General features: G+C 39.6%; 2 protein-coding genes across 7 annotated transcripts; one reads left to right on the top strand and one right to left on the bottom strand.

The window, feature by feature from the left end:
* The first annotated feature begins 633 nt into the window (after positions 1–633).
* Positions 634–27,134, top strand: syt4 (synaptotagmin IV). 2 transcript variants are annotated; one of them, XM_069518742.1, is made up of 5 exons: positions 634–982; positions 21,234–21,853; positions 21,964–22,287; positions 25,334–25,454; positions 25,889–27,134. In XM_069518742.1, exons 2-5 carry the CDS (start codon positions 21,257–21,259, stop codon positions 26,206–26,208), a joined length of 1,362 nt encoding a protein of 453 aa, XP_069374843.1. In that variant the 5' UTR covers positions 634–982; positions 21,234–21,256; the 3' UTR covers positions 26,209–27,134. The 2 variants fall into 2 exon arrangements, with proteins under 2 accessions (XP_069374843.1, XP_019950943.1); XM_020095384.2 differs by lacking the exon at positions 634–982 and adding an exon at positions 18,381–19,563.
* LOC109634710 (carbohydrate sulfotransferase 12-like) lies at positions 1,133–16,402 on the bottom strand. 5 transcript variants are annotated; one of them, XM_069518748.1, is made up of 11 exons: positions 14,522–16,395; positions 12,973–13,026; positions 9,979–12,892; positions 7,310–7,428; positions 6,689–6,742; positions 3,750–6,608; positions 3,318–3,477; positions 2,785–2,960; positions 2,536–2,679; positions 2,086–2,393; positions 1,133–1,980 (listed from the first exon to the last, which is right to left on the bottom strand). In XM_069518748.1, exons 7-11 carry the CDS (start codon positions 3,415–3,417, stop codon positions 1,740–1,742), a joined length of 969 nt encoding a protein of 322 aa, XP_069374849.1. In that variant the 5' UTR covers positions 3,418–3,477; positions 3,750–6,608; positions 6,689–6,742; positions 7,310–7,428; positions 9,979–12,892; positions 12,973–13,026; positions 14,522–16,395; the 3' UTR covers positions 1,133–1,739. The 5 variants fall into 5 exon arrangements, with proteins under 5 accessions (XP_069374849.1, XP_069374850.1, XP_069374848.1 ...); XM_069518749.1 differs by having other exon boundaries at positions 3,318–6,608; positions 9,955–12,892; positions 14,522–16,399; XM_069518747.1 differs by having other exon boundaries at positions 3,318–6,608; positions 14,522–16,396.

The following is a 27,134-nucleotide window of genomic DNA, read 5'->3' as shown; positions in this document are numbered from 1 at the left end:
CCATCGAGATTTCAAACTAACTGTGTGGTGTGCTTCTTTTGGACCGAGCAAAACTGAATTCTTCCCCCTGTATCTGTGTGATTATCTATTCAAAAGTGTGTAATATTTTCTGCGCCCATGAGTGAACATTTACCTTTTAAAACAGAAACATGGGTTATGTCTGCAGAATCCATTCACATACTGAGTTTTTAAATTTAGGATTAGTTCCCTTATCTTAAGTGAGAGTTTATCATAGAGGCTGGAAATGGGGAAAATGCTATAATGTGTTCTCAGATATTTTACGAGTGAGTTTTACAGCTGCAGGTACATTCTTTGCACAGAACCTGGCGAACTTGTTCATTTTACACACTGTATACACTCTTACTGTGATGTGCTCTAAATTTAGACTTGGACTTTATAATATGATGCACCTTATGCATCATATTAAAAATATTTAATTTAACCACATTTAAATTCACCAGGATCTTGTGCACATTTCTCTAACAGTCTCTTAAACATGCCTGTTTCATGTTTCACCAAGATCCTTGTATTATTCTGAGACATCTTCCTTTGGTCGTGACTCGCCCCTCCACAACAGCTCATTTCATCAGTTGCGTAGTTTTTACAGAATCCTGTTGACAAACAGAACACAGCTTCCTGGATGGAGATTGGCGGAGTGATATGACAGGTGTCACCTGAGCACTAACTTTAACCAGCACAGCTCTAAACTAAGTTAAACTCAGTGACGGATAAGTTTAACTAAGCCTGAGAGGAACCTGCCTCTCACACCGCGAGTTTGTGCCCTCGACATTTTTGCGGAGTTTTGAGAATGACGGTTTTTATCGTCATTGTTTTTTATTTTTAGCTTAAAAGCCACCAGTGTACAACAGAGACTGGAGAAATGGACGCAGCTCTCAATGGTCTCTCTTCGTGGATATGTGGAAGTGCTGCTGCGGAACTCCTTGGTGAAGTTGTCCACATGTGTCCCTGCAGCCTACAACTTGTAAGTCATTGGTCTAATTCATTCAAGCTAATGCTATTGAGCTACATATGTCCATTCTGAGCTGTCACTGCACTGCTATGAGATGTGTCCCTTCATACAGACATGATGGAGGAGCTAGATGTGGTCCAGAGGAGGGGGATGAATTCAGAATCAGAATCAGAAGTACTTTATTAATCCCCGTTGGGAAATTCAAATGTTACAGAGCCCCTGAGAAAGAGGTGAAAGAGCAAAAGCAGGTATAAACATAGCAATATAAAAATCAAGTTAGGCTAAAGAAATAAAGATATACATATGTAGAAATAAAAAATTAGAAGTAGATCCACTTGCCTCAAGTCAGAAAAACTTGGAAACTTGCTGAGTTATTAACTGAGTAATAACTTGCTCAGTTATTAACCAATATAAATGAACCAATTTTAACATCAGCTCTAAATAGTAGCTTCTACCTGTATTAATAATAACTGACATGTACATGCAACACTACAGAACTTTAACTGATTAACAGCACCCAAGTCAAAAGTGTGTCAGAGCGATTAACCAAACAAGTGAAGTTAGTCACACGTATAAAGGGTGTAAAACATAGACTGAATATAAAGATCAATTATTGCACGTCCAGTGCCATGATGCAGCTGCAGTGCTTTGAATTCTTTTAGATGACAAAGCCAGCTCTTTAAATAGTTTTCTGTTCAAGTAACAATCTATTGTTGGCTGAGTGGGGAACGTTTTTTATAGAGACAAGTTAAGTCATCATGACTTAATCTCAACCATCAAGCAATTCATTTGGTTTTCTGTAGCCAAACAGCCTAAAGTCAGTCTCATAGAGCTTGTACAGCTTCCTCCTTTCCACTAGAGGTACTGTTCTGAAAAAGTCCGACACAGACTCCTGAGGTGTAATGTTGTCATAGGAAGGAGGGAACTTAATGTCGTTCTGCAGCTTCAAGATGTTCAGTAGCTGTTCAGCCTCCTCCTGTAGAGTCTCTTGATGGCCAATGAAATCATACCTGAGACAAAAAACCAACCAGTATCAACCTTCATGTAGATTTCCACAAACAACACAGAGGACAGGATCTTTGTAGCATTCACCCTGCTGCTAAAAATGTCCTTACTGTATGTGGCAGGGGTGGCAAAGACGGTGCATCTGCCTCCAGTGAGGTTCAAAGGGCAGTTCCTTCTCTGTCTTTGGGTCCAGCAGGTATTGAATAAAGTTGTGAAATGAGATGCGCACGCCTGATGCTGACGCCTCGGCCGCCGTCTGTGGTGGATTAGACTGGTTGTCGTAGAGACGCAGGATGTCTCGGGCAAAGTTGTCGTAGAAATACTCGTTGTATTTCTGGAATTTGTCTCGGTAGGCGGAGATGAGACGGACAAACGGGTCCCGTACAAAAAGGAACTTGGTGTAGTGCTTCAACTTTGCCTGTTGTCATCAAAATAAAATACACATGAACACTATGTCATACTTACTGTGTTGAAACTGAATCAACTCACAGTGAGACAAACTTTTGAAACTTTTGGTTTGTAAGTTTAAGGACACTTCTGAGGTCACGGTATGGACTCACCTTCATCTCTACTCTTGGGAAGCTGTTTAGAAGGGTGAACTTGTCAGGGCTATGAACCAGGTCACCAGATAGGGACATAGGGTCAGGATATGGCTCGCTCTGGTTCAGTACAAACATCACCCTCTTCCAGTTGGTGCATGCAATCTGTAGATAAGAACAAGGCAGAGTATACAGCCCGCTGGGCATTAAGGTAACCAGAAAGTATGTTCTTGAACGATCTCGTGTGCTGTGTGTTCACGTTTGTATCACCTTAGGAATGTAACAATAGATGATGCCATGCTTGTCATCCACAATGAGGTTATTCATCTCATTCTCACTCATCTCTTCGAGACTGACTTTCCTCTCGGAAAAGGCCTCTTTGTCACGACCACAGGTTTCTTTTAGCAGCTGTTTTCTCACTTCCTGTAAGTTATGCATCCTCTCTGCTGTGATAAGACGAAGCAGAAGATACATCCAGTCGTCCAAAGTGTTCAGTGCTAAAATAATTCTGCTTTGGGATGGAATTTTGACTCAAAGAGATAAGAGGCCAAAGCCAAATGGCAAACATCTTTCTTGGTCAAAGCCCCAGTCAGGTAAAGAAATGAACTGTGTTACATCAAACATAATACATGATAATCCAAAAGTAATCAGAAGTGAGGTCACATATCCAGTCCATGTACTAATAGCATTTCATAGGCAGTGGAGCACAAAATGCAAACAATGAATAGAATGAAGCAAATCCATTTTAAACCAAGAGCAGGATGCGGCAGGAACAGTGAGAAACTAACACACACACAGTTTACCTCTGTTTTGCTGGTTCATGTCCCATCTGTAAAAGGACATGATGAGAAAAAATGATCCAAGAAATCCAAGGAGCTGCAGGCATCCTCTGAATGATTCCATTTATTCTGTCAGCCCACACTGATGAACCAGAAACAATGAAAATACAGCAACTGAACAAACCTAAAAAAATAAACATGAATGAATCAGAGTAAGAACCATTATCATCTATTTAATTTTCTAATTAACTTCTATAAATCTTTTTTTAAATAATTCAAAAGTCCACATAATTATAAGCCACATTTTATTATTTTGTCTCAGTGCTCTTCAAATTAAATAACCGATCAAATTTTTTAATTCCAAACAAATCAAAAAGCAATATTTAGATGTCCCTGTACTGTAGATTTGTTGTAACCTAAATTGAATCCGACATAATCAATCATCTCATCACTCACCTTGCTCCAAAGTTCTCAGTTAGATGATGGTTCTTAAAAATAAATCCCAGGTCTGTACCTTAGCCTACAGAGACACCCCTCAGTGCTGGTTGCTTCATACTGAGGACTATCATTCATTGTGCACAATTATTTGTACAGCAAAAGAAACATGATTGTTTAATTGAGAGGTGTAACGGCCAATATTGACTTTGCAACATGCTTATCAAGGATGTAATATTCAGCCATGCATTCCTATACTTTATGGGCAAGAAGTAGACAAACCGCACTTTCATGTCTGTATATCAGTAACTAGGAACCTGCAGCCATTAAGAAAGGACATGAACTCTGAGGTTACATCTGCCAAGTGCATAGCAACAGTCAGGGCATTTGATAGTTAAGGGTACACAATTGTGTTGCTACATGAGTTATTGTTGAACACAGCACACGAGCATTGATCAGACATAGGAAAGAGTTCAAGCAAAGTTCATATGCAAGTGTTCCATTACAATACCTTTAAGGACATTTCTGAGGTCACTGTATGGACTCACATTCATCTCTATTCTTGGGGGGCTGTTTAGAAGGGTGAGCTTGTGTTAGCCATGGACCTTTTCCCTTATGGACATGGGGTCAGGATAAGGCTTGCTTGCTGCTTTGTACATGCTGTTATAGATGCAGCATCGATGATCTGATTCTTTAAGACAGAATTACTGCTCTGTACCTCAGCCTGAGTCAGAGCATATGACCTATGTACACACTTCTTTTTTAACTCTAGATGCCCTCACTCACAATAACCTTTGTTTGAATGTTTAGCCAGAATGTAATATTTTGACATGCCTTCTTCTTAGGTGACTGTCACAGTCTTTTTCCCTTCTTACTTGCATAGTATAGATTTGTATGGTACATGGAAAACATGGGATTTATCATATAGTCCTGATATATCATTGTGAATCAAACATGTTGGAACTGTGATGAAGAATTATCTTCTGCACAGTTGTCTGGTGATGATGGCTGAATAAAAGAATAACCTGATGAGCCTCAGTTGTCCAGACTTGAATATATTAGTTATTATAACATGGATCTGCCGACAGAGAAGATTCTTGGTCTAACAAAGTCATATCAAAAAGCTTAGTGTACAGCAGATGCACAGACTCAGTGCTTACCTTATTACCTATTATTTTTTTCCTGTATTTGAGAGAATTTGAGCTCTCAAACTGAAAAGACCACACCCTTGAATAAAGAAAGGAAGAAAAATAAGTAATAAGGCCAGGAGCATTTCCTATCCCACTGATTTATGTTCAAGTAATTGATACTTATTTTTATTTATATTAGGTTATATTATAATTATTATGTTCTTCTGTCTGTCCAGGGATAGGAATGTCACCATACTGCCCTCTTCAGTTTTATACTTGACCTGCCTCTGATTCACAAGCATGTCCTTTAAGTGCATTTTGAAACCAAAGGAAATGCTAATAATATCACATAATTGTATTATTTGTCATATAGAGAAATTAAGTATCATATATACCAGCTTTTAATGTCAATCAATCATACTGTGAAGTGTTTGCACCAGTCAAATGACATAAAATTGTAAAACTTTTTTTCAACTTCGTCTTTCCAAGTTTACATTTTCTTCTAACTCCTCTCCCTGTATGGCACCTGTTTTTCATCCTAAGACATTTGTATTCTTCCAGTTTTGCGTGCGTAGGCCGTTACAAATGTGATGAACAAACCCTCTTACTTGCTGTGCAATTTCTACACATTCATATTTTACGAGTGTGCTGGCAAGGAAGTTGCAGAAAATGTTTTATGCAACTGAGAAAGTTTAGCAAAATGTCCAGAGATGAATGCACGTCTGAAAGCAGCTGAAGTGTGTTACACAGAGAAGTAAAATGTGGGGGTTTCTTCTTCACATTTGCTTGGTCGCAGCGACTCAGCAGTTGGTCTATGGGGTGTTTGTTCCAATCTCAATTCAATAGAGTGGTCTTCCAGTTTAAGAGCAGGACTCATTCAGATTTTGCGCTTGAACTCAAATAGCCCCTGCATATGCTTAAATGTGCTCAGTCTGTACTCATATTTTGTTGTTTTGACAGATTTTGCACGCTCCAGCTTTTCTCTTTACATGTCTGCTCTCAGATTTCTCTGTTGCTCTTGGTTTTGTTTTTCTTCTGCACAGTTTTCCAAATTCCCCAACCAATAGAACGTCATGTATGCTGTAAACCATTTGAAATTGTCCCCACCCTTGTTCTGGTTGCGTTTCAAAAAATCTGAACGTAAGTCCTGCTCTCAAACTAAAAAAAACTCACTTTGATATACACTCAATTGATATACATTTCCAGTGCTAGCTAAAGTGAACAGTATTTTCTTAGAGATTCGTCATGAAATACTGTTAGAGAAAAAAATGCACTTGTAGGTAAAATAAATGAATCAATTCAATTTTATTTGTGTAGAAGTGTTCATACAGGCTTATGCAGTTAAAAATTGACTGACGAGCCAAGAGATACAAAAGAAAATAATACTCTGTTATTTCTTCTAGGGTTTTGTTACAGAGGAGAAATCAACAGAGCAAAGGTAAGCGAGGATGTAGCAAGTGCAGGTTTTACATGCGGGCTACATGTAGGCCACTGAATTGTCTCCAGTTGACTCATCATCTGCGTATTTTAATAACAAATTCATTTCCTCCCACTTTGTTTCAAGGTCCTCAAACAACTTGGCCATATTTGTGAATGAGTTTCTCACGGTAGCGTCGGTGTTGAGAGTGAGGGTCTCTATATCTTTCAACTCAGATGCAGACACAGTCGGAAGCGTTCTCAAAATGTTCAATTTGGCCATGTTGCAGTTCGCGATGTCCATGATACTTTTACGTTTTGACTCAAATTTAGCCTGTAGGGTAGAGAATTGAAAAGGGTGATCAAGTTATGTAGTGGCTAAATACTTCAAAAAAAAGGGATTCAATGACTCACCTTTTGAGATTCTATGAATTTCTTATTGCTCAGGAGTTGCTCCTTCATTATCTCCTGTAATTCAGGGGTCACAATAGATATACTGTTATACTCTATAGCATGCTGTCATAAGGCTGATGGTGTCACATCCTCATGTACATAAAATTAACTAAATCAGTTTCTGTTCGTGCTGCGATCTGACGCTACATTTGAAAAACAGCCCATATTCAGTGTTTCCTCCTCGATTTGATTTATTTTTTTGAGTTTGTCTTTCACGTATGAAGAGTGCTGCAGGGGATTGTCCACGCTCACAACAGGAAAATGTCCGGAACATTCAGGGGAGGGGTCTGGATAAGTGCAATATGAGTACTGACCAGCAGGGGAGTGGGGAAGGAGGACACTCCGGCACAGCACAAGGCAAACAGGCCTATTTATGTGCATCTGCATTAATCCTGAAGTGTTCACCACCACTACAAAATTCTGATTCAGAAAACTTTAGTAATCCGAAAAGGGTAAATCATTTTGCAGTCTGTCCCGATGTAAATGACCTTAGTGAAAACCCTTCATATTGATGAAATCTCCCACTGTACCCTTAAAAAACACACATGTAGACTGATAACAGTTAACCAATAATATATTTACCAGTTTTTCCTGCACTCCCAGTGAGTTTGCAAAGCAAACCAAACACATCATGGCGAATATTAGGCCCAGGACTCTGGTGCTTCTGGCCATTGCTGCTTTGTTCGGAGGTTTAAATTCAACTGTAGGGACAGAGAAAAGTCACAGGGAGTGAAGAAGTTTAATAATCATGTTTCCATCTATTTCTCTCATTTACCCAGGTTTGATTATAATGGACGATGAACGTAGATGTGGTGAAACTGAAGCATTTCATCAAGTAAAAGTGTGTGTGATTAAGCTGGAAACCATAAACCATCTGACCCTTTATAAGTGACATTAAGGGCATTAAGTGTTGTTTCATTCCTTACCAAAGCACTTTGTAAGTTTGTTTAGAGAAGTGCTATAGCGGTAAAGTTTTATTATCATTATTTATATTATTATTAAATAGACCTCAGCCTCCACTTTTCTGTTTAGTAGTAAATGTTTAGTCATACTGTTGGTCTGTGTTGTTTTCTAGTGGTTTGTTAAGTTTTATTGTTACTTTCTTAGTTGCCTTTCTGTGGAGTGGTTTGCAGTGACAGCAGTGTACTGGAAACGGATCTGAACTGCTCAATAAATGCAGACACAAATGGGCACAAAGCACTGAGGGGTTAAAGTCGAATATATTGTATATAATATATGGAGACAAGCTTTACCACAATTAAGTCAGTTAAGAGTCTTATAGAAGAAACGTTACATATTTCTTAAACAGGGTTTCTGTAAGCAAGCAGCTTGAAACCGACTGGTCTAAATCCAGTGACAGTTTGTTAATACCAGGCGCAGGGGCGCCACCTGTTGGATAATAAAAGTCCAGCACAGGGCCAGATTTTAAGTCCAGACTTCTATTCCAAAACGTAAACTTCACAATTACTGGAGTCCCAATAGTTATTTTTTATCTTAAAATTGTATCTACAATTGTATCTTTGATTTTCTTGAACTTATCATATGGTTACTTAATGTGTGAGGCATGTGTTAATCCCCTGTCTCGTTTCATTTCCTGTTTCCATTGAAGAAAGCAGGTGTTGCTCAGAGGGTTTAAAGAGTTAACGGATGGAACCGGCCCTTTTAGGTGAATAGGTACCCGAGGGACACAAACAGCTGCATCTTGGTAAAAATATATGTGTCATCTTGTGATGCTATATGTCAGATCTTGTTGTGAAAACTAAGTTTCAATCTTGGTCCAAAAAATTCAGTCGAATGAAAAACAGCCTGAGCAGCACCAGAGAAGAACTCTGTCTAACAGTGGTGTGGTTCCGTCTTATAAACCCTTAGAGGCCACAACTCTCAGCATTTCATTGGTCTATTAGTACATCATGGCCTGAGCCCAGTGGTTACTTTGGCCAGCTTTTGGGACTCTGTCTTGCTCAGACATGTTTCTTTTTCTTTTAAACAGTTATTATTATTCTTGACACCATTATCTTCTGCTCAATCAGTTTACTAGTTTTTTTAAAAAGATATTGTGATTATTCTTGACACCATTATGTTTCAGTTTTTCAGATTGACTTTTTTTTAAAAAGATTATTATTTCTTCACACAAGTTATACATACACATCATACTGTTTAATACACACAGAGTATATTGTTTGATTCGTAATTATTGTGTTAAACTTGTTGTAATCATTAGCAAATTATGTTTCAACACACATGAGATTGTAGTGCAGTTTAAAGGTATATAGTGACATTCATACGTGACATAGTATAGTGACCAAAAATTATACTACAATCTCCTGAATGCACCTACAGTGTGTGTCTGAGCACTGTCCTTCAGCTGAATTTAGGTTTCCTCTGCAGCTTACTGCTACTTTAAGTCAAACTGTAGTATAATTGTTTGGTCACTATACTATGTCACATATGAATGTCACTATATACCTTTAATTATATACAATCTAATGTGTGTTAAAACATAATTTGCTAAATGGTTACAACAAGTGAAACACGATGTTTACGAATCAAACAATATACTGTGTGTATTAAACAGTATGATGTGTATGTATACCTTGTGTGAAGTAATCATAATCTTTTTAAAAAAGGCAATCTGACAAAGCTGAAACATAATGGTGTCAAAAGCAATCACGATGTCTTTAAACAAATAAGTTAATGGTTTGAACAGAACATAATGGTGTCTAGAGTAAACAAAATGTCTTTTAAAAAGGATAGTAAACTGTTTAAACAGAAGACAATGGTGTCAAGGACGTCAATTGGGAAGTCCCAACAAAACTTACAGAGACAAGTTTGTATATTGTATCCTTAACAGAGAGTTTATTTAATGAGAACATTCCACACACAGAGTATATTTTAAAAAGGCTTTTCCACAACAATTTTCAGCCTAGCTAAAGCAAGTGTGCAGCAACACAAATGGGTAAATGTAGTAATAAGGCAATAATAAAAATGTCATAACAATAACCTCAAAGTTGGAGGTCAGAACAGAGTTGAATATTACAACTCAACATTAAAGCTCTGGACCCTGACCGTGTTTGTAGTTGATTCAAGATCACAAATCGATTTGAATGGAAAAAGACAAGACGCAGCAGCGAAGTAAAAGCAGTTTGAGCTGGAGGCTGAAGTTTAGTCTCCAGCTCAAACAACAAGTTCCAGAAAGTCAAGTGTGGTGTTTGCACATAAAATCTGACCTCGTGTCTGCGTCATGGCCTCACCTGAGTCGCTGCGACGGGGAAATCGGCTGTTTGTGCGGTGGATGGTTTGCTTTTTTCGCGTAAAGATCCTTTAACAGCACAGCGGCACAAAAGAAACTCCCCCGTTTTGTTGAGCACTAGAGATATCATGGCGGCAACGCAGCACCTCACAGTGAACTGGGATTGGTCCAATGGATGAAACAAGCTCTCTGATTGGTTACACTGTCAGACAGCTTATCACATCCCTTCCTCTTCACTACATCTGCATAAAAACACATGCACGTTTTTTTTTCTGATTCTCTTTGCAGAATGCTCTTGGCATGCTGTATGATTATCTGACCTTCCTTGCCATAACTAAAGTACAATTAAAACACTATTATTCTCAGATCTTATTTCAGAAGTCTCACCAGGTCAAATTTCCTTGGTCAAACACTGGCAGACTCTTGCTGACTGTCTCTGTATTGAATCTTAAGCAACGGTCAGAAGCTTCTTATAATATAATTTACATAAACAGGTCTGTGGAGTAATCTTTATTTCTATTTTAGTTTCCTAAGACCACAATAATATGGGAAAAATTATTATGGGTGTGAAGTAAAGCTCAAAAACACGTGTGGTGGACAATTTCTCAAATCCTACCCTTTAAATAATGAATTCCATTTGTGTTAAGATTATACAACAACAGAGTTGTTGAGTTGTTTATAGTAAGCTCTGCAGAGGGTTACAAATGAATGCTCAGAGTGGAACCTTGAATAGTTTAAGAAGAACGTTTTTATACAGTCTGGTTAACAGGAAACATCTGCCGTTGCTGTTACAGAAAAAGGAAAAAAACCCAGCACCCAGTTGCTGGTAAACAGAAAGAATATTATCAAGTAATGACAGTCATAACAGTAGTAAGACGATCAGGGAATTTTCCATTACAGACTATTATTGTCAGATCTCTATTTCAGAAGCCTCGCCAGGTCAAATTTCCATCAAACTAGGTCACATTATATGAGGCTGAATCTATGCTGAGTTACATGCTAATTTCACTTGGAGACGTTGGGCGTCCTCCTTACTTCCCACTCACTTAGAAGTGAAGGATATAACTTTGGTCCCTTTCTCTTAATAGTCGTCCTCTGACACTTTGTGAACTTTAAGAAATGTCATGATTCTGTAATTTGTTGAACTTCTGAAAGGTTTTGTGTTTGGATGTTTTGAAATGACTTAGGTGGTGGATTTGTTTCCTTGTGTTTGGACTTTGCTTTGTTTACTTGGATCCCTTCATTTACCTTTGTCTTTGTACACTATGAGTTCTTCATTTCCTGTTTAATTTTTGGAACGTCTTTCCTTGCGCATCTCTTAATTTACTTTCCTTCATTGTCAGATTTCCCCGTTCCTCTGCTCTGATTGTCTGCACCTCCCTTCACTTGTCACAAGTTTTTTAATCCCTGCCTCCTTTTGTTTATATATCTAGTCTCTACGCTCCACACCCTCCCGTCAGTTTGTCTAATTACTCATGAATTTACTGTAAATCTATTTTTTGTGCTTCTTTTTTAAAGTCACCCTCACCAGCCTTCGCTTCTGCACTTGCACTGGACTGCAGGCTGCAATATTCAATCTCCAACAGAGGCAACAAGCTAGCGGCATTGATAATCTTCTTATCTCTTTATCTCCTGTTTCCAAATGTGCCATAGAGGACCAATTAAGATTTGATCATTGTGAGAACAAAATTATAACTTTACCATTATATTTCTGTATTCAAGTATGCAAGTATTCAAAATAATGTCAATTCTTTTGACCTACATAGCGTCTGGGATTCCTTTAAATGTACATTTGGAAGACACGCAATTAGTCTTGGAAGCAAAATAAATATTTGCTAAGGGAAATAGGAATTTAATAGATGGGATAAATTAGCTAAATAAATGTCTTTGCACCATGCACTTGAGTAAGCGTCAGCACTTCTCTGCATGTCTGAGGATTTGACAAGATCAGCTGAAGTGCTTGCCGGTTGCCACCACTAACATATTGTTGCTTTAATCGTGGTGTTGATGATACATGACTCAGCATTAAATGAAATGTGCTCCAGCTAACGGGTGTAAATCATCTGATATTTCTTCTTCACTCTGCTCATTGTTGCATCTCATGTGATGTGTTGTGAGTCCGGTAACTCCTAACACATAAAACCTTCTAATCTCGAGGGCTCTAAAGATTTTGCACGCTCCAGCTTTTCTCTTTACATGTCTGCTCTCAGATTTCTCTGTTGCTCTTGGTTTTGTTTTTCTTCTGCACAGTTTTCCAAATTCCCCAACCAATAGAACGTCATGTATGCTGTAAACCATTTGAAATTGTCCCCACCCTTGTTCTGGTTGCGTTTCAAAAAATCTGAACGTAAGTCCTGCTCTCAAACTAAAAAAAACTCACTTTGATATACACTCAATTGATATACATTTCCAGTGCTAGCTAAAGTGAACAGTATTTTCTTAGAGATGGGTCATGAAATACTGTTAGAGAAAAAAATGCACTTGTAGGTAAAATAAATGAATCAATTCAATTTTATTTGTGTAGAAGTGTTCATACAGGCTTATGCAGTTAAAAATTGACTGACGAGCCAAGAGATACAAAAGAAAATAATACTCTGTTATTTCTTCTAGGGTTTTGTTACAGAGGAGAAATCAACAGAGCAAAGGTAAGCGAGGATGTAGCAAGTGCAGGTTTTACATGCGGGCTACATGTAGGCCACTGAATTGTCTCCAGTTGACTCATCATCTGCGTATTTTAATAACAAATTCATTTCCTCCCACTTTGTTTCAAGGTCCTCAACCAACTTGGCCATATTTGTCAATGAGTTTCTCACGGTAGCGTCGGTGTTGAGAGTGAGGGTCTCTATAATGTTCAATTTGGCCATGTTGCAGTTCGCGATGTCCATGATACTTTTACGTTTTGACTCAAATTTAGCCTGTAGGGTAGAGAATTGAAAAGGGTGATCAAGTTATGTAGTGGCTAAATACTTCAAAAAAAAGGGATTCAATGACTCACCTTTTCAGATTCTATGAATTTCTTATTGCTCAGGAGTTGCTCCTTCATTATCTCCTGTAATTCAGGGGTCACAATAGATATACTGTTATACTCTATAGCATGCTGTCATAAGGCTGATGGTGTCACATCCTCATGTACATAAAATTAACTAAATCAGTTTCTGTTCGTGCTGCGATCTGACGCTACATTTGAAAAACAGCCCATATTCAGTGTTTCCTCCTCGATTTGATTTATTTTTTTGAGTTTGTCTTTCACGTATGAAGAGTGCTGCAGGGGATTGTCCACGCTCACAACAGGAAAATGTCCGGAACATTCAGGGGAGGGGTCTGGATAAGTGCAATATGAGTACTGACCAGCAGGGGAGTGGGGAAGGAGGACACTCCGGCACAGCACAAGGCAAACAGGCCTATTTATGTGCATCTGCATTAATCCTGAAGTGTTCACCACCACTACAAAATTCTGATTCAGAAAACTTTAGTAATCCGAAAAGGGTAAATCATTTATTCATGATAATCATCATTTATTATGTTTCAACACACATGAGATTGTAGTGCAGTTTAAAGGTATATAGTGACATTCATACGTGACATAGTATAGTGACCAAAAATTATACTACAATCTCCTGAATGCACCTACAGTGTGTGTCTGAGCACTGTCCTTCAGCTGAATTTAGGTTTCCTCTGCAGCTTACTGCTACTTTAAGTCAAACTGTAGTATAATTGTTTGGTCACTATACTATGTCACATATGAATGTCACTATATACCTTTAATTATATACAATCTAATGTGTGTTAAAACATAATTTGCTAAATGGTTACAACAAGTGAAACACGATGTTTACGAATCAAACAATATACTGTGTGTATTAAACAGTATGATGTGTATTTATACCTTGTGTGAAGTAATCATAATCTTTTTAAAAAAGGCAATCTGACAAAGCTGAAACATAATGGTGTCAAAAGCAATCACGATGTCTTTAAACAAATAAGTTAATGGTTTGAACAGAACATAATGGTGTCTAGAGTAAACAAAATGTCTTTTAAAAAGGATAGTAAACTGTTTAAACAGAAGACAATGGTGTCAAGGACGTCAATTGGGAAGTCCCAACAAAACTTACAGAGACAAGTTTGTATATTGTATCCTTAACAGAGAGTTTATTTAATGAGAACATTCCACACACAGAGTATATTTTAAAAAGGCTTTTCCACAACAATTTTCAGCCTAGCTAAAGCAAGTGTGCAGCAACACAAATGGGTAAATGTAGTAATAAGGCAATAATAAAAATGTCATAACAATAACCTCAAAGTTGGAGGTCAGAACAGAGTTGAATATTACAACTCAACATTAAAGCTCTGGACCCTGACCGTGTTTGTAGTTGATTCAAGATCACAAATCGATTTGAATGGAAAAAGACAAGACGCAGCAGCGAAGTAAAAGCAGTTTGAGCTGGAGGCTGAAGTTTAGTCTCCAGCTCAAACAACAAGTTCCAGAAAGTCAAGTGTGGTGTTTGCACATAAAATCTGACCTCGTGTCTGCGTCATGGCCTCACCTGAGTCGCTGCGACGGGGAAATCGGCTGTTTGTGCGGTGGATGGTTTGCTTTTTTCGCGTAAAGATCCTTTAACAGCACAGCGGCACAAAAGAAACTCCCCCGTTTTGTTGAGCACTAGAGATATCATGGCGGCAACGCAGCACCTCACAGTGAACTGGGATTGGTCCAATGGATGAAACAAGCTCTCTGATTGGTTACACTGTCAGACAGCTTATCACATCCCTTCCTCTTCACTACATCTGCATAAAAACACATGCACGTTTTTTTTTCTGATTCTCTTTGCAGAATGCTCTTGGCATGCTGTACGATTATCTGACCTTCCTTGCCATAACTAAAGTACAATTAAAACACTATTATTCTCAGATCTTATTTCAGAAGTCTCACCAGGTCAAATTTCCTTGGTCAAACACTGGCAGACTCTTGCTGACTGTCTCTGTATTGAATCTTAAGCAACGGTCAGAAGCTTCTTATAATATAATTTACATAAACAGGTCTGTGGAGTAATCTTTATTTCTATTTTAGTTTCCTAAGACCACAATAATATGGGAAAAATTATTATGGGTGTGAAGTAAAGCTCAAAAACACGTGTGGTGGACAATTTCTCAAATCCTACCCTTTAAATAATGAATTCCATTTGTGTTAAGATTATACAACAACAGAGTTGTTGAGTTGTTTATAGTAAGCTCTGCAGAGGGTTACAAATGAATGCTCAGAGTGGAACCTTGAATAGTTTAAGAAGAACGTTTTTATACAGTCTGGTTAACAGGAAACATCTGCCGTTGCTGTTACAGAAAAAGGAAAAAAACCCAGCACCCAGTTGCTGGTAAACAGAAAGAATATTATCAAGTAATGACAGTCATAACAGTAGTAAGACGATCAGGGAATTTTCCATTACAGACTATTATTGTCAGATCTCTATTTCAGAAGCCTCGCCAGGTCAAATTTCCATCAAACTAGGTCACATTATATGAGGCTGAATCTATGCTGAGTTACATGCTAATTTCACTTGGAGACGTTGGGCGTCCTCCTTACTTCCCACTCACTTAGAAGTGAAGGATATAACTTTGGTCCCTTTCTCTTAATAGTCGTCCTCTGACACTTTGTGAACTTTAAGAAATGTCATGATTCTGTAATTTGTTGAACTTCTGAAAGGTTTTGTGTTTGGATGTTTTGAAATGACTTAGGTGGTGGATTTGTTTCCTTGTGTTTGGACTTTGCTTTGTTTACTTGGATCCCTTCATTTACCTTTGTCTTTGTACACTATGAGTTCTTCATTTCCTGTTTAATTTTTGGAACGTCTTTCCTTGCGCATCTCTTAATTTACTTTCCTTCATTGTCAGATTTCCCCGTTCCTCTGCTCTGATTGTCTGCACCTCCCTTCACTTGTCACAAGTTTTTTAATCCCTGCCTCCTTTTGTTTATATATCTAGTCTCTACGCTCCACACCCTCCCGTCAGTTTGTCTAATTACTCATGAATTTACTGTAAATCTATTTTTTGTGCTTCTTTTTTAAAGTCACCCTCACCAGCCTTCGCTTCTGCACTTGCACTGGACTGCAGGCTGCAATATTCAATCTCCAACAGAGGCAACAAGCTAGCGGCATTGATAATCTTCTTATCTCTTTATCTCCTGTTTCCAAATGTGCCATAGAGGACCAATTAAGATTTGATCATTGTGAGAACAAAATTATAACTTTACCATTATATTTCTGTATTCAAGTATGCAAGTATTCAAAATAATGTCAATTCTTTTGACCTACATAGCGTCTGGGATTCCTTTAAATGTACATTTGGAAGACACGCAATTAGTCTTGGAAGCAAAATAAATATTTGCTAAGGGAAATAGGAATTTAATAGATGGGATAAATTAGCTAAATAAATGTCTTTGCACCATGCACTTGAGTAAGCGTCAGCACTTCTCTGCATGTCTGAGGATTTGACAAGATCAGCTGAAGTGCTTGCCGGTTGCCACCACTAACATATTGTTGCTTTAATCGTGGTGTTGATGATACATGACTCAGCATTAAATGAAATGTGCTCCAGCTAACGGGTGTAAATCATCTGATATTTCTTCTTCACTCTGCTCATTGTTGCATCTCATGTGATGTGTTGTGAGTCCGGTAACTCCTAACACATAAAACCTTCTAATCTCGAGGGCTCTAAGGCCTCACAGGTCGACCACACGTATAATATATAGGATATAGGATAGGATCGGTCACACACATTATTAAAGCAATTAAAAGATGTTTTTACTTACAGCTAATGTTCCCTTATCGTTTCTTAACCACAATAATAACAACTGGATTTTAAAGCAGCACTATGACTCATATTCTCAATGAAGCTTATGGTCTGAGGCTCGCACATCTGAAACACTGAGCCTGAGCTCTATATGCCTCTGAGTGTTTCATGCTCACAAGTCCAAACATGTGGGAGGAGTGAACACATTTGCAACGTAGTTAACATACATTATAATTTACATGATGAAGTGACACCATTTTGTGTTTCGATTATTGTGAAGGAACAGTGAAGGACTTTTTCCTCCTTTCAGCTCCATTCTTCTCTTAGACATTTAGGTATTATTTAGTTGCAGAGTCAATAGGGTGGAAGCAATAGTTTATAGCTTGTCAGCTGAGAACACATTGATAGCATCCTGCTGGCCCGTTCCCCAGTGGCGGTTGCCATAGCAACCAAGGCCATCAAGATATCATGGACCGAGACTCCAGTCCAGGGAGGTAGAGTGGTAAAACAGTGGCCTTGAGCTCAGACTGTATCTTCCCTTGAGAAACTTGTGAAAATAATTCATTGTTTAGAACAGATGTTAATTTATATGACAGGGTTTGCAGGGTTTCCAAAATTAAATAATCTGAATTTTAGACTATATAAAGGCTACAATATGTTAAAATATTATATACAAGGTCTTAATTGTGTTTCAGTAGTTCACATTCACTTAATGTAACTTCTGTTTTGCTTTAAATTAGTTTTTTTTATTGTTTTTAGAAATGTTTTGGTGGCCTAGATAGTTTGTTATGTCTCTGTGTGTTGAAGTTTTATGTCAACAATACAGATATAAGTGTTAAGTAATAAATCTTCTTTTCTGGGACTCTGATATTCCTTCATATCTTTCAAACTTGATATAAGACTTTAAATTCTTAAATATATGAGATGCAAACTGTACAGTTACGTAAAATACAATATTACAAATATGTAACTGAAATAGATGATGTTTTTATGGTGGAAGATTGTAAATGTAACCATTACATTTTTATGTTTGTAAAAATCTTGCAACCATGATTTAACAACTTATATTTGGGCATTACATAACCCAAAATATACGTTTTATATAAATGTATTTTATTTAGAAATATGAATGTAATTCACTTTTCTATTCACAAAATTCACACATTCTGAAATGTGGAGACTATATCATCCATATTGTACCATCCTTTCTTTACTGTGGCCACCAGGGGTCAGTATTTGATCATAAAACATGTTACAGCAGTGGCTACTCCAGAATAGACTGTGGCCACAATATCACATAGATAAAATGATTTATTTTCAATGGGGTTTTTTACTTGAACATATGACATTAACATTACACTTAACAAACATGTAAGATGACTCAGACCACACACCACAGCATCATTGGGCAACATGAAGAGTGAACAAAATGTTGTCTGAAATATTAGATGTATATATTTCCTTTTCCTTTGATTTATTGTCTTTGTTTTGGTGTCCACACCTTGTATTTTGCACATTTTTTAATCACACTTAGTAAAAGATAAAGTGATCCACATGGCATCGGCCTAGAACATCACTGGAAGAGTAGATGGCTCTAAAACACTACTTTTGTTTTGGAAGGTGTATTATGAACTGCACATTAAAGATAATGAATTAAGTGTGTACTGTATAAACGACTTTTAAAGGTACAGTGTGTAGAATTTAGTGATATCTAGTGTTGAAATTGAATGTTGCAACTGAACACTCCTCACCTCACCCTCTCCTTCCAAACATGAAAAAGAACATGTGGTAGCCTTTAATTGTCATAAAAACTCAAAACGTGTTTATTTTGTCAGTCTGGACTAATGTAAGAAACATGGCGGCCTCCGTAGAGAGGATCCCCTCGATGTAAATATAAAGTATTTAAATATAAAGGGCCTTTTCTGGGGTAAACAAAACTATAATTCATACAATTTAGATTAAACGAACTAGCGAAAACATTATGAGAATTATTCTACATTAAATTTCAGCCAATTGTTCCCTTTCACCTAAATCTTACACACTGGACCTTTAAATGAATCAGTCCAATAGGAAACTGACTGTTTATTGTATTTCTTACTAGTCTGTATCAGAAGAAAGCGTCAGTATATGTCACCCTATTTTCACCCTTAGTCTTGAACAGCCTCAGGTGGACCAGGATTTGGTCCCCTTGAGGTGTGTTGGTCCTGGAAAAGGTCCTACAGAGTTGACACACACAGGAGGTGAGAGACACAGACCATAAGACCGTTCAGTCCCCCCACCATCAATCGTGGGATTGGCAGCCCTGTTGTGATGCTTCACCGGGGGTCCTAATTTCACAGCCAGCCTCCGTCACGACTGCGTCAGCACTGATGAGCTCAGCGTTACTGGCAGGGTGGGAGGAGGAGGGGGAAGAAGAGGAGGAGGAGGAGAGGGTGAGAGAGGAAGAGATGGATTGAGAGAGATAGAGAAGGAGAGAGAGAGAGGAAGAAGAGGGAGCAGGGTGTTGCCGCCTCTGAGACACACTCACGCATCACAGAGAAACAAGCAGCGCGGTGAGAACAGGGCGTCCCTCCGCTTCTCCTCCTGTTTGTGTTTGAATCATTGAAACCTGTTTCAATTATTAAACCTCGTCGGAGCTGAAGTGTTTGCGGAGATATATACACACGCACACGCAGAAAGAAACGCGCACATCGGGAGAGCGACCCCGCCGGAGAGCAGGGAGGGAGCTCAGTGAGGAAGCGGAGCGGTTCAGCACCTCGGACAGCGACCATGGCTCCAGTGGTGGAGGAGGCGACTCAGCTCGGTGAGTCCGATCTCTGCTTCACCTGACCGGGGGACACGGGTTGGACAGTGTGGGGGGTTGATGGTGCTCGTTCATCATATAATAATAATAATGATAATAATAACTGATACACCCCAAAAACCTATTTTCCAAACCGAAATGTAGATTTTTGTTTTAAAAATGTGCATTTCTACTTAAGAATTACTCGAGTAAAAATACTCAAGAGACTACTTGAGTACTTGTGTTACTGGTTAATGTGTCTGTGGAGACTTCCAGCCTCCATTTTGCGGCTATAGCGTCAGCTAAACAACCGGGAAATAACCAGCAGGGTGGAAGTAATGACATATTTGTTTTTAATATTGACAAGTTCGTTTTTTTATTCATATTAATAGAATTTGGAATTGAGTAGGAGTAACCGAAGAGCTGAAGGAGTCCACCCCCTCCCTCCCCTGACCTCCCGTTGCTGTCTGTTGTTGTTATTGTCTTGAAAGACTGAAATATTGATGAAGGGAAAGGGAGAAAACAGGCTTGTAAGAAGGATGTGATTTGACTGCCCCCTGTCTGAATGAGATCAGATCAGTAATGCATGTCAGGTGGATGCCACACCTTCAAATATCACAGCAAATCAAGCAAATGCCATAAATATGAATTATCATGGTCTGAAATTTCAGCTAAGGTCAAGCTGTTACATAATACCACTTGAAAAGTAAAATACATATTGTTTACATGTGTTTTAACCAGGCTTTTATATGAGAAAACTGTAAATGAGCAGAAATGTTGCGATATTGATTATACGTTGTGAAATACACACACCGAACCTCGCCTCCATTCCTCGCCCTCTGAAAGGGTGTTAACCCGAGTGCTTTTCCACGGAGCCACCCTCCTAACTGCAGGTCCTGGCCTTTCCTCCACTATAAATCTATTAGATAGCATGAGAAGGCAGCTCTGTTAATGTTGTCGAGTCACAGTTCAGCTCCATGAAACAAAGAACTGAAGCATTCAGTGGCACATATCTCTCTAATGTGTCTCCATAACAACGCACAAGTGATGCGACAAATGTACCTTTCAATGGAATTAGGTCTCACAGCTTTTGAAAATAATTAAGGGGTTTGGGCAAAATTCTTCCCTCCTGTAGGACGAATATGAATGAATATATTGCAGGGTCTATCACATATTTGTGCTGTTATATTTGCAGATGGGCTCTCTGGAGGAGCCACCCTGCTTGTAATGTGGATAGGATGCTCTGCACAAAAAGAATCTGTAAGAGGATGTTACTTGAAGTATTTCAACAGGCAAATAGATACATAGATGGTACTTAATTATCAGAATGAGTACATTTGTTTCTCCACTGGTGCATCTGCATTCAGCCATTAATAAACCTGCCATAAGGACGTCAACCAGTCACGTTACCTTTTTCAGCAGTTCATTACTTCCACCATCTGTTTCCTAATGAACTGTCGTGGTCCTGTCTAATATCTGATCACAGTGACGATGATTCTTCATCAGGGTTGAACAGATTGATGGTTGTTTTCATCTCCATCTGAGTCAAGCCTGCAGCCTCCGTCAGTCGGAAACAGTACAATAAAATCTGTGACTTAACTGCTGCCTGTTCCATGTTTTTTTTAAAATTTTAAATAATTGTATTTTTTTTCCACTCCTTCCCTCCTCACCCTATCTGTCCTCCTTCACAGTGGCAGTGCCAGTAGGAGTGGCCATGGTGAGTGTCTTTGGCCTCGTCTTCACTGTTTCAGCCTTTGCGTGGATCTGTTGCCAGCGTAAAAACACCAAATCCCAGAAGACTCCTCCTTACAAGTTTGTGCACATGCTCAAAGGGGTCGACATCTACCCAGAGAGCCACAGTGGGAAGAAGAAGTTCGGCACTACTGCCTCCACAACGACCAACGACACAAGTAAAACCGATGTCAACGGAAACTGCCACACAGTGGCACCAATGAGTTCAACTGGCACCACTAAACTGGCGTCAAGTCCAAATGGCTCCAGACCGGCCATGCATCTGGATCTGGAGAAACGGGATCTGAATGGTAACTTCACCACCAAACCGTTTCACCACCACCACCAGAAGGTGCGGAGCTCCCCAGACCTGGAGCTGCCGTCTCCACATGCAGGGTTCACCCAGCCCGGGTCAATGGACCGCTGTGACATCCCTTCACCATCGAGCACCCTCTCCAGCCAGGCGCCCACCCCAGCTGTGGACAAGCCCCACGGGGAGGAGAGGGAGAGTGGGTTGGGAACACTGCACTTCTCCCTGGAGTACCAGCCAGAGAGGAAGGCATTCATCGTCCATATCAAGGTACTGTTTGTGTTTTTGTGTTTCTTCACAAAGAGTTTATTGATACAAACTGAAAAAGATTCCACACAATGTTAAATTATTTATTCATTGTTTGATTTTATTTCATCCAGGAAGCCCATGGCCTGACCCCGACTGATGAACAGTCAATGACCTCTGACCCCTACATCAAGCTGACACTGCTGCCAGAGAAAAAGCACCGGGTGAAAACCAGAGTCCTGAGGAAGACTCTGGACCCCGCCTTTGACGAGACCTTCAGCTTCTACGGGATCCCACTGGCCCGAGTGTCAGAGCTGGCCCTTCACTTCATGGTGCTCAGCTTTGACAGGTTCTCCCGCGACGAGGTCATCGGGGAGACCCTCGTCCCTTTGTCCGGGATCGACCTCTCAGAAGGGCGTGTCCTGATGAGCCGAGAGATCATCAAGAGGAATGTAAAGGTAAGATGTGAGAAGATTGATTTGTGTTTTTCTGTTTAAATCTCCAACTTCACTTTGTACTTGAATTGACCACAGTATCACCCTTGATATCCTCAATCCATTGAGGATTTCATTTCAGTGGAATAATTGAGATTAAATTCATATTTGTTAGCTGATTTTGCAGCAGATCTGCCACAGCTCCAAAATGAGTCCAAATGTTTCAGGTTTGCAAATACATTGAAAGGGATCCTCACCATTGTATCTGTCTCTAATTAGGTTAGAAAGGTCATTATTAAATTAACCAAGTGAGAACAGACAAGACGTTTTTGTCTCTGTGGGGACAGATATTGACTTTATCTGTTGCACCATTATGGATTTACAAGCTGATACTGAGGCCTGGGGTTGTGCATTTTGTTTCAGTTTATCATCCTTTTTTTTTTTTTCGTCCTCCAGTTTTTTTTCTGACCTCCGAAAAATATGTAATTTACTGCCAGATCTAACATGACGTGGCACGATTCCTCTCCACACAAACACATTCCTCCTGGCAAACAAGGTTTAGAATATTCAATAATCTTTATTATGTTAATTTTGTGTTTAATTAGTGATCATCTTCATATCCGAACAGCCTCAGAGAATTAAAACAGTAACACAAGGTCCAGTTTGAAAGTGGATAGACTCACATGGACATTTCCACTCCTCGTAGAGTACTGAGCATGTGGAGTGATATCAACACCAAACCATTATGGATCTGTGGGCTGCTTGTCAATAATCTTCTGCTCCAGCCTGGCTGTTCCTGGCAACCATGAGGGCCACTAATGTACAATAGCTCATTTCCTGTTTCAGAGGAATGTCATGCCCTGTAGTATGTAGTCTGTCCCCACATGTACAGTATCAGTATAAATGCACTGAACTTATACAGGCAGGGTTGCATTTGGTGAATTTAAAGGATGGAGTGGAAGGTGATATCTACATCCTGTTTTTTAGGTTTGGCTGTACATGAGCATTTGATATTAATGTAATTATAGAGGCGTGAGTTGATGTGGTACTTTGCAGAGCTCTGCTAAAATAGCTCCGTTCCTACCAGGAGGAAGCGGATATGTTCTTGCACGTTTCAGCTTCCCAAGAGGAAAATGAGATATCTGTAATATCTGTAACAGTGCTGGGAAACATGGCTCAATCCAGAGGAATATAAAAGCTTTATTCCCTCTCTGCAGAGCTACCTCTGTATTTTATCACCAAGAGGACAATATGTCTTAAACTATGTTTTGCTGGCTTCAATTCTATTTCTCATGTGGGTCCCAGGAGAGACAAATCTAATAAACCTCAGCTGTCGGGAGGAGGCCGTCCTAGCTGAAGCTGTTTTTGTGCAATCAATAGAGAATCTTAGTTGCAAGGTGTAATTTTTGGATTCTTTTATTGGGTTTCATGTTGGCAGGGGCAAAGAAAAAATGCTTGACCTCTTTTTTTGAATTGCTGTGAATCAGCTCCATTGTATATTCTCTTAATTGGAGCAGAATATTCTGGCACTGTCTAAAATAAAGTGCTGAGTGTTGATGGTGTACAGCCCTGCCACACCCTGATGTGTTACACACTTAAACTAATGAATAGACGGAATACTTTGTTCAGTATTACATCTGTTGTTTTTATCGTGGTTATGTTTATGAAATGAGTCAGTGAGATGGGTTCTAAGATGATTATGAGCTGATTTTCTCTGGATGTGGCATCTCCTTTGTTCTCGTGATGAGAGGCACCTCTTTGAAAACTGGGTGGTGGCTCTCTTTGTCTGCATGGCATAGATTTGGCCTAATGCTTTTTGCAATAGGTGTGGGTGTGTGTGTGTGTGTGTGTGCAAGTGAGCACAAAGCACTTCCTGGAATTGATGTCGCAGGCAGTGTAGATATTGTCCAGTTTTCTGCATGATGACACCAGAATAAAATACAGGCACTTATTCTACAACATCCCCGAGGGAGCGGAACAGAAAAACACAGGTAGCGTGCACACATTATGTATTTTCAGAGAGCGGGACATCGGGTCAGGGGTGGAAGTCACCCGTGCTGGTGTGCTTTTACTCCTCATTACCATGGCAACCGTGAGCCGAGGCGTGATGTCCCGTTAGATGTGATCACAGCATCAACTCTCTTGGGTGTGGGCAGGGTAGAACAATAACAAAGGGACGGCTCTGATGCAGAGCAAGATGAGGGAGCTTCTTAGTGGCTGGTGAAGATATGAGAATATGCCCCATAGGCAGGTGGTGATTATGTCGTTGAAAACATCATCAGCACTGACGCCATTTATAGCATATCTGCATTTTTCATCACATTTAAATAACAACTAATTATCTAGTGAGTATTGTTATTATATACACTTAACATTTGCAATAAGCCTATTTTTGCATTCATTTATTAATTTGTAACTTCTGCAACACAAACTAAAAATGTAAATGTGATCATTTTTGACCTGAAGCTGCAATATATATATATATATATATATATATATATATATAAGAACATATTGTAAAAAAGTATATATTAGGACAGGGGTCTTAAGTAACTTTCTTCTTAGATGCAAGAAATAAATATGTTTAGACTTGTTAGTGGTTGCCAGTACTGCATTTTTTCCTAATTAATTTCATTGTTTTGATCATTTGAAATCTTGATGCTCAGATTCTTCATTTGTGTTTGGATGTGAGATGGGGCCTGGTATCGAATCTAGTTCACACCTGAATGTCTCTTCACTTCTGTCTCCTTTCACACCTGCCATGTCTTTCTGCATCACCACTCACTACAGCCAGGCTGGTGTCGTTTTCACCTTATAAATCTGTGTGTGTGTCTGTGCATTGTGCCTAGCACATGTCATACCAAAACAGCGTAGCAACCTTGCAAGATGGAGTCACTATAGTTCCATAGTTTAGATGACTTAAAAGATGGGTGTGGTCCAACCCATGTCTACTGTTAATGTAAATATATTGTCGACACGACTGCTGAAAACTCATTGGTTATAAGAACATCAAGATGTTGAGGGGCAGCAGGTTTTTTTTTCTCACCATTCAGTGTTCATCTTTCCACAGAAGTCCTCCGGCCGCGGTGAGTTACTGCTCTCCCTGTGTTACCAGTCCACCACCAACACTCTGACTGTGGTCGTCCTCAAGGCTCGCCACCTGCCGAAGACTGAAAACAACGGACCCACAGGTACATATGCTTTTAACTAAAACTTCAACAATGCTGTCCAGCTCAGTACATGTGAACACACACTTACTTCCCATTGCAATAAACAGATGTGACCAAGTTTATTCTGTTCTTCCTGTTCTCAGACTACTTGGGATGCTAGTTGCTATAATGACGCCACCGCACATAAGTAATCTGATCAGGATGTGATAGAGAGCACTTAAGAGACAGCTCAACACACACACACACATACACACACATGAACACAAAGTGTTTACACAACCAGCCTCATTTGTCCTCGTTTCTATCATCCATCACTTCCGCGCCATCGATCACTGTATTGATCTGGTGTAGGAATAATATGCCACTCTGCAAACACAGCAGGGCTGGATATCCACCATTCCTTTTCTTCTTCAGTGCGACTTTCTTCATCCGTGCTTGTCATTCTTTCTCTCTAGATCCGTACGTCAAGGTGAACATGTATCACGGAAAGAAGCGCGTTTGCAAGAAGAAGACCCACGTGAAGAAGTGCTCCCCAAACCCTGTCTTCAATGAGCTTTTTGTCTTTGACCTGCCCTCCGACGAGGGCCTGAGAGACACCAGCGTGGAGCTGCTGCTGATGGACTCAGACACAGGCAACTCACGCAGCCCCAAGACCGTCCTAGGGCGCCTGGTGCTGGGCACGTCTGCAGCCGGAACTCCTGGCGAGCACTGGAGGGAGATCTGTGACCACCCGCGCCGCCAGATCGCCAAGTGGCACGCCCTGTCGGAGGATTAGAACACCACGATCGTGGTGTAGATACCCTATCAGGTCCATCTACGAGAGGGATGGAATGAGGATGTGCAGGACTTGTCTTGCTAGCCAGTACCCATTGGACTTTCAGAGAGGGCGGGTGGGAAATAAGGGGGAGGGGATTTTAAAGCTGTGGAAAGGGTCATTTAACGTGATGTCGTCATTCAATCAATCATTCAGTTGCTTATCTTTGAAGTTATTGGGGTTCACTGGGGAAGGCGGGGCATGACAAGGGGAACCCAATAGCTTTAAAGGATCCCAAAGACTTTCACCGAAAATCACCTGGTAACATGCAACATCATCTCCATGGCAACAAGCAATTGTCACGTTAACCATGTGCAGTGCAGAATGTCTTAAATGTCACTATTACTCTTCTTCTTCTTTTTCTTCCTCTTCTGATTCTTCTTCTTCTTCTCTTTCTGCTGCTCTTCCTTCCGTACATAGTAACCTAGTCCATCGTATCAAAACCACACCTGACGATGCTGTAAAAAATGTTGATTATTAAAGTTTATTTTGTAATGATAATGTTTTCTTCATAAGGATGTAGATTCTTTTTATTTACGTTTTTTGTTTTGTACTCTTCTGGTTTATTTGTTGAACATATTTTGTAAGTATAAGTGGTATTTCATAGATCATTACAGGAAAGCCTAAATTAGGTGGTTTGAGAAAAGCCCGGGACAGACTAAGTGCATCGTAACTGTGGACGCATTTTCTGTGTGTGTTTCGACATGAGATTGATTGTGCTGAGGCGACAGTGTGAGTGTGTGGGTGTGCGTGTTAGCTCTGGAAACACGAGAGCAACATAATGTTTACTGTAGGTGTTTTGTCCCCCTTACTGTGAGCACAAAGACAGCTGAAATGTAAATGTATGTACCTTACTATAAAATATGGCAAGTTCTGAGAAAAGTAAA

This window comes from Paralichthys olivaceus, chromosome 22 (assembly GCF_024713975.1).
Source record: "Paralichthys olivaceus isolate ysfri-2021 chromosome 22, ASM2471397v2, whole genome shotgun sequence".
In the NCBI taxonomy this organism is placed as follows: Eukaryota; Metazoa; Chordata; class Actinopteri; order Pleuronectiformes; family Paralichthyidae; genus Paralichthys; species Paralichthys olivaceus.
This window is presented reverse-complemented; position numbering and strand designations above follow the sequence as displayed.

Bases quoted from the DNA above. Each gene is read 5' to 3' on its own strand.
- LOC109634710 (XM_020095401.2), bottom strand. From the start codon at position 3,417: ATGGAATCATTCAGAGGATGCCTGCAGCTCCTTGGATTTCTTGGATCA. The intron at 2,394-2,535 runs GTGAGTCCATAC...TGATGACAACAG, and splicing joins TCCCAAGAGTAGAGATGAAG to GCAAAGTTGAAGCACTACAC. The intron at 1,981-2,085 runs GTAAGGACATTT...TTTTTGTCTCAG, and splicing joins TGCCACCCCTGCCACATACA to GTATGATTTCATTGGCCATC.
- syt4 (XM_020095384.2), top strand. From the start codon at position 19,530: ATGGCTCCAGTGGTGGAGGAGGCGACTCAGCTCG. The intron at 21,854-21,963 runs GTACTGTTTGTG...TATTTCATCCAG, and splicing joins CATTCATCGTCCATATCAAG to GAAGCCCATGGCCTGACCCC. The intron at 25,455-25,888 runs GTACATATGCTT...CTTTCTCTCTAG, and splicing joins TGAAAACAACGGACCCACAG to ATCCGTACGTCAAGGTGAAC.